The sequence below is a fragment of the Eurosta solidaginis genome, chromosome 5 (assembly GCF_040869045.1).
Source record: "Eurosta solidaginis isolate ZX-2024a chromosome 5, ASM4086904v1, whole genome shotgun sequence".
In the NCBI taxonomy this organism is placed as follows: domain Eukaryota; kingdom Metazoa; phylum Arthropoda; class Insecta; order Diptera; family Tephritidae; genus Eurosta; species Eurosta solidaginis.
Window position 1 is genome coordinate 17,126,323 of NC_090323.1, and position 12,851 is coordinate 17,139,173.

Genomic DNA, 12,851 nt, shown 5'->3' on the forward strand with positions numbered 1-12,851 from the left:
TTAATAACTTCAAAAATTTGACAGAAGCGCTGTGCCAACTACAGCCTCAACCACACTCAAACAACCCACTGGTTCAGTAGCATCTCAATCAGCGACCATCAGCCAATATGATGATGCTAAATAACTTATTTTTGACCCAGTTTTAACGTTGGTAAATAGTGGAAACCAAGAGCCGACGGTTTCACCTTGCATTTGGTTCTTACAGTGGTAAGGTGATGAAAATTAAAAGTTGATTAGAACACGACTGGCATGTTTGCATAATTAGCAGTGAGTTGATGACCAATACTGACTGCAACATCTTCTTATTTATCTTCTGAAATTCTATCGCAAGCATAGCTAGCTATCTAGGTCCATACTTCCACATATTTAGCATTCTAAAGATTACCCAACGAACAGAAGAAAGCTTTTTGTATGTAATTATTTGAAAGTGGATAATGAAACCAAACTAATCCCTCATACACATTTTCAATATTCGGCGTGAGTTTAATCTCTATCTAAAATCGTTAATCGTGCGGAGGTGTAGAGCCTCACTGGCTTCTATAAGTCATCTCAATGTCTCCCTTTGCTGCCCTCACTAGGGTAGGCACCTTGTCGTTGGTGTGAGGGCTTAGCCGAACTCCATAGCGCCCGACTATGAGGCGGAGCTCTTTAGGACTGACATCTACGCCGTTTCGCCTCATAGGAGGGCGGCGGGATGTCGGTGACCAAGAACTGCCAACCCCCTAATCCAGGGTGTTATGCGGACCGTGCCTATTGGACGATTTGCAGCCAGGGGATAAATTCGGCTGTATTCGAACGGAGCCTTCCCGATACCGGGCCATCTCGGGAAGTAGTTATGGCCTTACCGCAGTAAGGGGCGCTGCTGTGGCGGACGGTTCTTTCCCCGTATATAATACTGGACCGCTGAGCCCGCCTTGTCGGGCAGGTGGTCGTACGACCAAGATGAACAACTCATTACCTGAATGTAATAAGGAGGATGTAAAGAGGAGGACTGAGTCGCAATCCAAGGACGACAAATACGAATTAAGCGATGCGTCGGACTCGGTGAGCGAGAGTAGTGCTGATTCAATGAACTCCGTGTTGGAGAAGCACACAAATGAAAACGGAGTAGAAGAGTGGAGAAGGGTACGGAGCAGAGGAAGTAAAAGAGCTCTCTCGCAGTACCGTGCAGCACTAAGAATTGTACAACGCTTGGGAGCAGTGGTCGACCCAACAGAAGTGGAGATCGAGCGCTTGGAATGGGCCCATGAAGCGGTAGAAGTAGGTCGAAGGCAGTTCAAAAGGTTTGCTGCGAGAAACCCTCGGTTCTGCAACCGGTACGAGGAGGAAGAAGCGTCGAATGGCAGAATGAAGAGGCAACGTTCGGCAGAAGGCGACAAGCCTGCTTTCAAGAGGCAGAAAGGACCCAGTCCTAGAGCTGCGAGGCAGGGCAGTCGCATAGACAAGACAAGTAGGCCCAAAGCTGTAAGACAGATGGGTTCCAATAGCGAGGTAGCAACTACCTCGAAAGCTGCCAGTCAGAGGGAAGTTCCAACTACGGAAGTAGGAGATAAGCCAAAGGGAGATAACGCTAAGACTCCGGCTTTCTCGGAGGCGCTAAAGGGAGTTAACGCGAAGACTCCGGTGTTCTCGGAGGTTCCAAAGGGAGATAACACTAAGACTCCTGCTTTTCCCGAGAAGATGAGTGATGTGGCAAAGCAGTCACTGACTGTGGCGCTGGTTGATTGTAGCAGTCCGTTCGGACAAATGACTACTGAAAGGTGGAGATCTGTGGAAAGGGAGCTTATTAGCTTAATGCTTAAGATGATGCGGGAACAACCAAGTAAGCCCCTTCCAACCTTTGATTCGGGGGGATGGTATAATGGTGTGAAGATGATAGCGTGCGACAACATCGCGAGCTTGCGGTGGCTGGAGGAAGTCGTTCCAAACCTCCAAAGGCAAGGCACGAACGCGCGGTTGGAGGTGGTGGATAAAGCGCAAATCCCCACGGTACCAAAAGTTAAGGTATGGATACCATGCGTGATGAAGTCGGAGGGTACACTGCGACTTCTGCAGAATCAGAATCCGAACATACCGACACAGGATGGGAAGGTACTTACTGTATCTCGGCCTACCGAGGATGGTCAGTTCTACATCTTCCAAATAAACAAGCAGGCGGAGGATATTTTGTACACGCAGCTTGGCAAAATGTCCTTTGGCACTGGCAAAATTTACATGCGACTCAGGAAAAGAAGTCCCGAGGATAAAAATCCTAACACGCTGGAAGTGGGCGAAGTCGAAAAGGACCTCAGAAGCCTAAGGGAAAAAATACAGGTGGAGGTCCCCGAAGTCACCACGAACGTGCTAGAAGAGGACCAACCGCTAAATGGTGCTGTGACTCGCACAGAGGAACACACGGCACAACATTCACGAGGGGCTGAAGGGGGCCTCGAATACTCTAAACCAAAAGGGCAAGAGGAGGACGACGACGTCAAGACGAAGGTGCTGGAGGGGGACAAATAGCCCAATGGTGCTGCGAGTCCTACAGGTAAACCTCCAACACAGTAAAGTGGCGTCGAGCGAACTCCTCCTAACCCTTGAGGAGGGTTCGTTTGACGTGGCGCTGATCCAGGAGCCGTGGCTCTCATCGGGAGGAAAGGTTTCTGGACTTAGCGCGCGCGGGCTTGGCGTTTACTACGCACAAACGGAAGGACGGGTGCGAGCTGTAGTAATGGTAAGGAAACAGCTGCATTCATATATGCTGCCTAATTACACCACCGAGGATCTCGTAGCGGTGGCCGTTGAGCAAAAGAATAAGCAGGCATTTATCCTGGCGTCCTGCTACATGGCCCATGCTGCGGAGGTTCCACCGATGGAGTGCAAAAGGCTAGTACAGGAGGAAGGGCGCAAAGGGCGGTTGGTCATAAGCGCAGATGCAAATGCGCACCACAATGCGTGGGGAGGAGCAGATACGAACGAGAGAGGCGAATCTCTATTTTGTTACATCCTGCAAACCAATTTGCAGATAGCCAACAGGGGAAATGTTCCTACATACATTGGTCCAACATCCAGCAATGTTCTGGATATTACATTGAGCTCCGAGCGTGATATATCAAGGTATGATTGGATGGTTCTCGATAGACCATCCTTCTCCGACCATGCGTATATAAGCTTCAGCATCCCACTAAAGAGGGTAGAGAAGGGAGGAACCTTTAGAAACCCTAGGGCAACGAATTGGACTAAATTCCAGAAACATGTAGAAACGAAACTGGGACAACCCAAAGAGGTTGCTAATGTAGAGGAACTGGAGGAGTCGAATGAATTCCTAACAAGGACGCTTATGACTGCGTATAACAAAGCTTGCCCTCTAAGAAGATTCAGAGGAAAAGCAAAGCCGCCATGGTGGAGCAATGAGCTGAGTCTTCTAAGAAGACAGGTAAAAGAAATGTTTAAACTCGCAAAGACCGCGGAAAGCGAAGCGTGTCGGGACGAGTACAGGGATCTACTGAGGATCTACAAGCGTGAAATTACCAGGGCGAAGAGAAACTCATGGAAAAGTTTCTGTACGGACATAGAGTGCTCCAGTGAAACAGCAGGATTGAAAAAAGTCCTAGCAAAGGGAAACATAGTCCAGGGACTAATAAAGAAAGAGAACGGGGAATGGTCACGTGATAGTGAGGAATCCCTTGAGGTGCTTCTCGATACACATTTCCCATCGGGAGACGGTTTAGAAAAACCAGCAGACATCACTCACACTTCGATCACGGAGCTAGTGGTGCCGGGCTTGGTGACCGATACCAAGATCGAGTGTGCAGTGAAGACGTTTTCTAAGTTTAAATCGCCGGGCCGAGATGGTATATTCCCGGCCATGCTACAAGTCTCAAGTAGGGCGGTCGTGGAATGGCTTAAAATAATATTCGATGGGTGCATAAGACTGAATCATGTACCGCACTCTTGGAGAACTGCTCGTGTAGCTTTTCTACCAAAGGCGGGGAAGATCGGTCACGTGTATCCCAAAGACTATAGACCCATTAGCTTAACATCATTTCTGCTCAAAACCTTTGATAGATGTGTACATAAAGTCCAACGTGGATGAAAAGCTGCTCTCCACAACACAGCATGCGTACACCAAAGGCAAGTCGGTAGACACCGCATTGCATAGGGTGGTAATAAGCATAGAGAAATCCCTGGAATATAAGGAGTATGCTCTAGGAGTCTTCTTGGACATTGCCGGGGCTTTCAATAATGTTGCAAAATGGGCGATTATGGATGGTCTTAATTACATTAAAGTACATCCTGCCTTAATCAGATGGATCGGCTGCATGTTAAATTGCAGAAAGATTACATCACAATGGGGATTGTACGAGGCCACGAAATCAGTGGACAGGGGCACGCCGCAGGGAGGGGTGCTATCACCTCTGCTGTGGACACTGGTCATCAACCAACAGCTCAGGCAATTCGATGAGGGACCCGTAAAACTTACGGCTTACGCAGATGACGTTGCAATTGTCATAAGTGGAAAATGCCTTCCAACGATTAGTTCTTTGATGGATCGGGCGCTTCGGGATATTCATACCTGGGCATCTAATGTCGGGCTGAAAGTCAATGCGGAGAAGACGGATATGGTCTTGTTTACAAAGAGGTACAAGGTCCCAAATTGGACCAGGCCTAAGTTAGGAGCGGTGACCTTACAGGAGAAACCTTGCACAAAATATCTAGGAATCATCCTAGACAGTAAGCTGTCATGGAAGCTCAGCTTGGAGGAGAGGGTCAAGAAGGCCTCAACGGCACTCTATGCATGTAAAAGAATGCTCGGGTGTACGTGGGGCCTATCACCCTCTCTTTCTCATTGGGTTTTTACAGCGATTGTAAGCCCTATTCTATACTACGGAGTTCTTGTTTGGTGGAAAGCCACACAAAAAACAACATACCTCAAAAAATTAGAGGGGGTATGCAGACTATCGATGCTTTGCATTACGGGAGCCCTGAAAACAACCCCGACGGCTGCACTGTATGCCATTCTGCACATTCCACCTGTAGACCTGGTAGCAAAGAACAAAGCGTTAACGACCGCAACCAGGCTCGATGCTTCGGGGCAGCTTGAGCGCCGACCACATGGCCATAGTAGTATAGCGTCCTCAGTCACAAGACGAACAGACTACATGATTCCCTACCTGCACTTTGAGGGAGATCTTAAGGCCACAATAGAGGTGGACGGTTGGCGCAAGGGTGCGCAAATGGCGGACGAGGCGATACATGTGTACACCGATGGTTCCAAAATAGTGGAAGGAGTAGGGTCTGCGGTATACTGCGCTGATCCGGAATTAAGCAGATCCTACAGGCTGCCGGATTACTGTAGCGTTTTCCAAGCGGAAATATTAGCCGTAACCAAAGCAGTAGAAACCCTGGAAGAGAATAGCTTAAGCTGCAACCGTGTTAGCTTTTATATTGACAGTCAAGCAGCAATTAAGGCAATAATCTCGCATAGCACAGCATCTAAATGCGTGTTAGAGTGTAAGCAGTCTCTGGAGAGAATCGGGACAGGGAGAAGCATACATCTATATTGGGTCCCAGGGCATATGGGAATAGATGGGAATGAAAAAGCGGACGAATTAGCTAAAAAGGGCGCATCCCTTGAAGCTTGCTCCGTAGACGTCCCAATTAGATTGGGCGAGATTAAGCGAATGCGAGAGGTGCACATGATCGACCAAGCAGAAAAGGCGTGGGTTCAAGCGCGGGGCTGTAAAGTGTCGAAGATTATGTGTAGGTCTTACAACCTTAGACTAACACAGTTGCTTCTATCATTAAAAAGAGAGGACTGTAGACTCATGACGGGTATTCTGACTGGACACTGCCTTCTGGCGTCACATGCCTTTAAATTAGGCTTGGTCAGTGATAGCAGGTGTAGGAAGTGCGGGTTGGAGGAGGAAACGATCGAGCACGTTCTGTGCTCGTGCCCTGCACTTGCCAGGCTAAGACTCCAGATATTAGGAGTGATACAGCTGTCAGATCTAGAAGCAGCAAGTGGCTTAAGTCCTAGGAAGCTTCTAGTATTTGCCAAGAGGACGGAGTTATTTTATAACATAGGTCCTGGTTTTTGATAGGGTTTTTCAGTTTGGTCGTTAAAACAAACTTCTGGTAACACTACGGACTCAATCAGTCTATGTGAGGTCCTCATGGACCGGCCAGTTCAACCTACCTACCTCCCTTTGCTGGGTCCCTGGGCACAGCGGTATTGAAGGGAATGAACTCGCAAATGAGATAGCTAGGAAAGGTTCCTATTTGGACAAAAGTGAAGTGGACAGCTCCATCCGACCACCGCTGAGTTAACTCCTGGGGAGGATCGAGAAATATGAGAACAGGGCAACGGATATGCTATGGACCAAAAGAGTTGACTGCGAAGTCTTAAGGTTCTTATGGCAATGCTTGGATAGGAAAGGCACCAGCTTCCTCCTCAGACTGAACAAATCCGCGGTGAGGGTACTTACGGATGCCATCACAGGTCATTGTGCTATAGCATCCATGCTCCGACGGCGGCGAATACCAACAAGGTCCCTCTGCAGAAGCTGCCAGGTTGAGCAGGAAGAGAAGTCGATCTACCACTTTCTCTGCCGATGACCGGGGCTTCAAAGAAGAAGGGGCAGATTTCTTGGCTCACGGTTCTTTCGACATCCTGGCAGAGGTTGATACGGAGGATGTCTCGTTTCTTCTTGGGTTCATCAGGGAAAACAAGTGGTTCGTTGAGGACCACTAGGAGGTAATGCGGTGAAACGATTATGCCGCCACTCTGCACTTACTGAGCACACTCACAGTGGACAAAAATGTATCCGAGTGGAAGTGTGGGTAATACCCTCGCACGCCCTCTTAACCTAGTCTATCCTGAATCTCTACCTCCCAGTACGGAGTGATTTCTTGCTTCCTTATTTTCAAGGTCTTGCGAAAATCTAAGTAATTTGATCCAACGCCGTACTTATTAAAATAATTGTATCTGCCTTACAGCCTAATACGTTATCCTTAGACGTACCCGAAGATTGTTTGCCGACCGCTGCCATTTTCTACCCCGTAGAGAAGAAAAATCAGAATACATATTTATATTGATAAGTTAAAGGCACCATATACGCAGATGTTTCATGGTGTTGAATGATTGGTTTTGTTGTGGACGCACTTTCCTGCCTAATCGGCACAACTACTCGGAGAATTTTTATCTCAGTCCTCTAATGGAAGTTCTGTGAAGCCCGTAGCCTCAAAGGATTCTAGATACAAGTGAGAGATTGTTGATAGAGAGGTTGGTTCCGCATACATATTAGTTAAATAGATGGTTGGTTTCATGACCAAACTCTCGACCGGCGGAGCATACATATGGTATGTCAAGGTTTAGTCTGAATGAATAAGAGTTCTACTTGCTGCACTACCCACACAGTATTAAATTGGCATAAGACCTGATAGAGTCTTTGGACGAAGCGGTGGCCCACAATACTCAGCGGCACCTCGAGTTGGACTACTAAAATGACCGGGAACTAGAGCCTGAGTCATGTTCGGTAAAGGGTTGTCATATCGGTAGCGCTCCTAATAAAAAAAAATATGGAAAGCAGATAAATGTACATAACGGGCATTTTTAACATTAACACTCGTTCGACTCTTATCTGCCCAAACAAGTTTTGCCTTTTCTTTATAACACTATCAGCGGAAAACATATAGACTAAGTGAAACGTCTTGAAGGTACGATTCTGCGGTAATATTATTAACAGAAAGAATTGGAGCGTGCCGTGGTCATATTCGGCAGAAGACTGTTTCCATCCGCAGCACTCTCCTAAAAATGTTCATTACTACATCAATAAATGCACCAACAAATGACTTGAATGTTCCAAAACTGTTTTCTAATTCAGCAGGAACCTACCATTCATTTGGTAGTAAAGGCAGTATAAGAACACCATCTCAAACCCCGAAGCTCTTAAGTAAACTCGTGGTAAATGCATAATAGGCATCGTCCCAAAAAAGACACTCTAAAGCATTTCAGGAACTTAAATTATAACTCTAACTCCAAGGAGACTACACCAGCAAGTTAAGTTAAAAAACAATCAAAATTGAAATATTTGATATTTGCTTATTGGGCAACCATAAGATCGTTCGGTTTGTGCATGTAAATTGCAACTGAAATGATGTGAAGCAGATAGACTAAGCACACAGTTAAGTTGTTAATATCTGCAAGGCAAGAGAGTTACAGTTTCACTTAATACAGGGTCTGAATATAAGGGCTCCTATATGAATATGTGTCTAACTTCCGCCGCTACTGTAAATAGAAAAGACGAAACCGACATACGGTATACACCGAACCTAACCTATATCACACATGAATGGGTGCTCATGAGTGAGCGACGAATTCAGATAGAAGCTCGAAATTTAAACATAAGTAGACCCTTCCCGAAAATAATTTCTAAATCCTTTCTGACTGGGTAAGTCCACTTCGCAGGCACCGAAAAGTAAAAATTTAAACCGAAAACATCATATTGAAGAGGTAATGCCACCTACATAAGAAGTACATCCACACGTTACTTACAGAATAATGCTTAGTTTTCGTTAGGACAAAATGACTGATATCAAAAACCTCCCAGAACTTATCGACTGGTCATTTGGAGTCAAATAAAGCACAGAAAATAACTATCGGATTGCGATTTGTATAATAAAACTTATAAATTCGATGGAAACGAAATCACTTGTTGATTTATCAAAATCCAATTGCAACACCTTGTTTATACAAAATTGCATTTACCATATGCAAATTGTACTGATTGAACCAAAGAGCACTTTGTGTCCGCCAGTAACAAACTAACAGTCAACAAATTAATACCACCACAAGAGTCTGAGTAATCTAAGAATATGTTATTTTCTGTTAGTCCGGAATATCAAAGCTCGTTGTTTCTTACTGTTTGTTTGTCAGTAGTTTGTCTGAAAAAGTTTACACAAAGTATTGTCGCATATCCCAGAGGAGCAGCACAGGGTGTAAGCAACAAACACACTTACCAACTTCGAGACACTCGTATTATACCGTAAATCAACTCCTAATTAATGTATTGTCTCTTTCTAACCAAAGTACTTGGCTGCTGTGGCTATGCCACTGGATCTACCCAATCGGAATGTATATATGGCATTTAATTTTGAATCCAATTATGGTTTGCCTCCAAATGATTCCTATTACTATTGGATCGATAGGGTAAACTTTGCATTATTAAGTGTCAATGCACAAAAGAAAAGTTTAACTATTTTTAATTTTCATCTTTTTATAGTGGAATATTGATAAAGAATCTGTCGGCATTGGCAATGAAGTGGTTCCAATTAATAATCGACGTCGACGCTTCTCACAAATGTACAGCCGCAATGCTTTCTATCGCAGTGTTGTTGGTTATCTGGAGCATTATGAAATGAATGGTACGGGTTGTCTATTGAGAACAATTTGCGATGTAAGCGCTTCCAATTTGGATGAACATAATGGACTAATTGGCAGTATTTTCAAAATTCTATTCATGTGAGTTGTTGTTGTTGTAGTTGTGATAAGAATTTTCATACCATATATATTAGGGTGCGAGCGCACAATTTGCGCTGTATATCTTTCAAGGCATCGAAGTAGCTTTTATCAAAGTATTGCGCCCTCTGTTGAGTAATTTTTTATAAGCGTTCCTTTAAAAGGGGTGTTATTTATTTGTTGGCCACTACTATTCCCGGAGAGCTTCTAGATCTCTTCTCCGCAGCAAATAATTAAAAATTGAGGCCGAATTTTACCTGGCTATAATCTGCCTTCGAAACTCTATGCGGAGGATGAGGCTCTTCGCTATAGAATACATCGGCTCGCTTAAGTGGGAGGTCGTAAGCAGGTCATGATTTGGTATGAATTCCGGACTTTAGCGTCGTAGTTTATTATAAGAGTTTATCGGTATTGCCATAAACACAGTACCGGAATTGGTTCAGAGTAAGTCTCACTTCACGAGGTCTGTCGTGTTCTTTTTCTACTATATGAAAGGTTTCGGTTAGGATTTCGGGAGGGTAGATCACTCTTTACCGGCTCTAACGCCCCACTCTCGATAGCTATTCCTGTTGGAGATTCCGGTTACCAACTACTTTTGTGTTTTAAGGTATTAGAAACTAGTGCGACTTAATAGTTCATACCCCCACCCCCCACTACAAGACACTGGTACATCCGTCATTTTACTATTCACCGTTCCATCAACTAATTGGGCATCGGTTCACGATTAACAATCCGTCGAATATTAGACATGGGCGCATTACTCAGCAATAAAGTCAGTCCTTTTGGACACCGAATCTTATGTCCACGGAGTATTCAGGCATCATATAGATCCACCGGTTGTATGATCCTTGCCTCACCATGTACCAATTATTTGACATCACTATTAGCTTATCGATCTGACTGAAGCCGTAGAGACCTGTAGTTATCCACCAATCATCTGTTTCAGCTTTAAAAATTCCTCTTATTGATTGAGTATTTCTCATTCGATCACTCTTGCTGCTTGTTTACCGATCCTACCGGTAGTAAGTCGGTATTCGATACACAATTCAGCCAAGTTGCCGGTCATATCCACGTCGCGCTCCACCAGCTTTTTAGATAGCTATTAGTTTTTTCCCCATCATCACAACCAGTTACAAGTTTCCATCATGGTGTGTGTGGGAGCAGGGTCTACGCGACGTTTCCATCTAAAATTTGACAGTGCCTTTATCAAGGAGAAGATCCCTTGACTGGCGTAGCACACACGGACATAGTTCGTTGCTGTTAAAAGTGTTGATACGATACTACGGACCACATTCTTTAAATACTTAAGGGTTACACTTACGCACTATATACACTCCGATGGAACCCGTTCACTGCATAACAGCATATTCTCGATGGAATAGTATGGAAAGGCGCTTATAAGAATCTCTAGATTGTTGAACCCATTCGCGCATGGGCAGACCTGTTGTTATATTATGTGAAGAACTCGGAACTAGGCACCATGCAGAGGTCCTGGCCCGTAAAAATTTCGCGAAAAAGATGCCCGCTCCTGTTGGGCTAAGCGAAAGCATTACCTACTCGGACAATTAGGTGGCAAAAGAAGCTCTAAGCTAAAAAATGTTGTGCTTAATGACGTTATGCGAATGTTTGACTCTATTTAAGTTTCTTGTCGGGGTTTCTGAGTTTCTCTGACCACTTTCTATAAGACATGAACATATAGAACTGGACTTAGCTAAGCCCACGTTAAATAGCTACAACCTCTGGTAAATTAGGGAGATACGTTTCACAGCCGAAATCTTTGGGCTCACTTATACTAATTTATATTCGACGCGGGGATAACTAAAGCTCACCCTAATGTGATACTCATTGGGGAGACGTTTTTGGTTTATTTACAATTGTAATTTTAATAGGCCAACGACATCCGCACATGAAACTGAGCATCCGCTACAGAATGTGGATACGTACGCAGCAGAAGAACATGGACTTAATGGTAAATGTGAACAATATAGGCGCTGGTGTCCACATGGATTACTTGAACTGATATCCGAATGGATTTAGCGAAGATTGCGCAAGGGACATGAACAAGGAAACAATTACGCTTGCATACGTTGGAAAATAATTGTGAAAATTTTTAGTTGTAATTACAAATTAAAACTATTGTTTTAAACTAAAGTATGTGTCATATAAAAGTTGGTTTTTATTGAAATAAAGGCCTCGTAAGAATTTGGACTTGAATTTGTACAGCGATTTTAGTTATTTTTGCAGCAGGCACTTAAGTCATACAAATGTAGAAGTTGTGATAGACGAGTCCTTGAGGGGCATGTGGAGAAGAGATTCATAAAGAGAGGAGCGAGGGAGATTAATAAGGGAGTGTAACTGAAGAGGGCAATACTTCTTGCGATAAGAATACGGTACGTTAGGGCACTTGCCCTACTGTCTTACCCCTTCGACTCTCATCCACTAGATTATCGGCTTTTTTTTCATTCGTCGGACAAGAGTTTGCAATAGAATTTTTGGGTTGCCCATCGTCTTTGTGCTTAACAGTCCACGATAAATCCAGCAAATCAAGTTGGTAGGTCAGCTTGGTCAGCACTTTGTAAGATATATCAAGGCGAGCTTTTCCTTCTCATCCTGAACACATAAGCCGGGGCTATCGTCCCTGGTAAGGGCTCTCACTCGACACCGTTTCATAGAAAATCACGTCGCTTTGGTGAGCTTCGGTTGACAAGGTTAGTGTCGCAGCTGCAGATATATTGAGGAGGAGGATCATATTTCATTGTACAGCACTACTAAGCTTCCGGAACTATACGAACTATACTGACTTCACATAATGGTTCGATCGACGGAGGCTGGTACAGCAAACGGTAGTGACCATTTAGGGCATCGCCTTGGGCTGATCCGTTGTTAGCCTTTTATGGGACTAGTAAATAAAATAAGGGAGAAGCGGATCTCACAGGGTCATCAGATGCTAGTCCTAAATTTCTCAGTAGAAAGATGGAGTTCAAACTTTGTTTCAGGAGATCAATTAAATACAGTTAATAGCATATTGACGGCGAAAATTTTAGATATCTCTTGCTAACGGGAATCGGAGGAAAATTACTCACACACTAATATTTTTTTTTTACGAGCTATCTGAATCAAAAATTTGATGGTGTCTATTTCTAATCAAAATAGTTCTCATCAACCTCCTCTCGCTTTCGGCTGCCTTCAGAGTCAAAGGGGGCGTAATTTTTTATCACCATTTAAACTGGAACAATGGCTGAATAGTTGAATAAAAATTTATAAACAAATAAAGAGCGTTAAAACAATGAGATTACTTAAAGGAAACAAATCAAATCACTCAAATAAAACATGCCAGTCAAATGGAAGAAAC

The 12,851-nt window shown here is 44.3% G+C and overlaps 1 protein-coding gene across 1 annotated transcript; it reads left to right on the plus strand.

Annotated features, from left to right (window-relative positions):
* The first annotated feature begins 8,856 nt into the window (after positions 1 to 8,856).
* On the plus strand, positions 8,857 to 11,536 carry LOC137254127 (uncharacterized). Its single transcript, XM_067791868.1, has 4 exons — positions 8,857 to 8,979; positions 9,071 to 9,190; positions 9,264 to 9,502; positions 11,389 to 11,536. Exons 1-4 carry the CDS (start codon positions 8,857 to 8,859, stop codon positions 11,534 to 11,536), a joined length of 630 nt encoding a protein of 209 aa, XP_067647969.1.
* Positions 11,537 to 12,851: the final 1,315 nt, after the last annotated feature.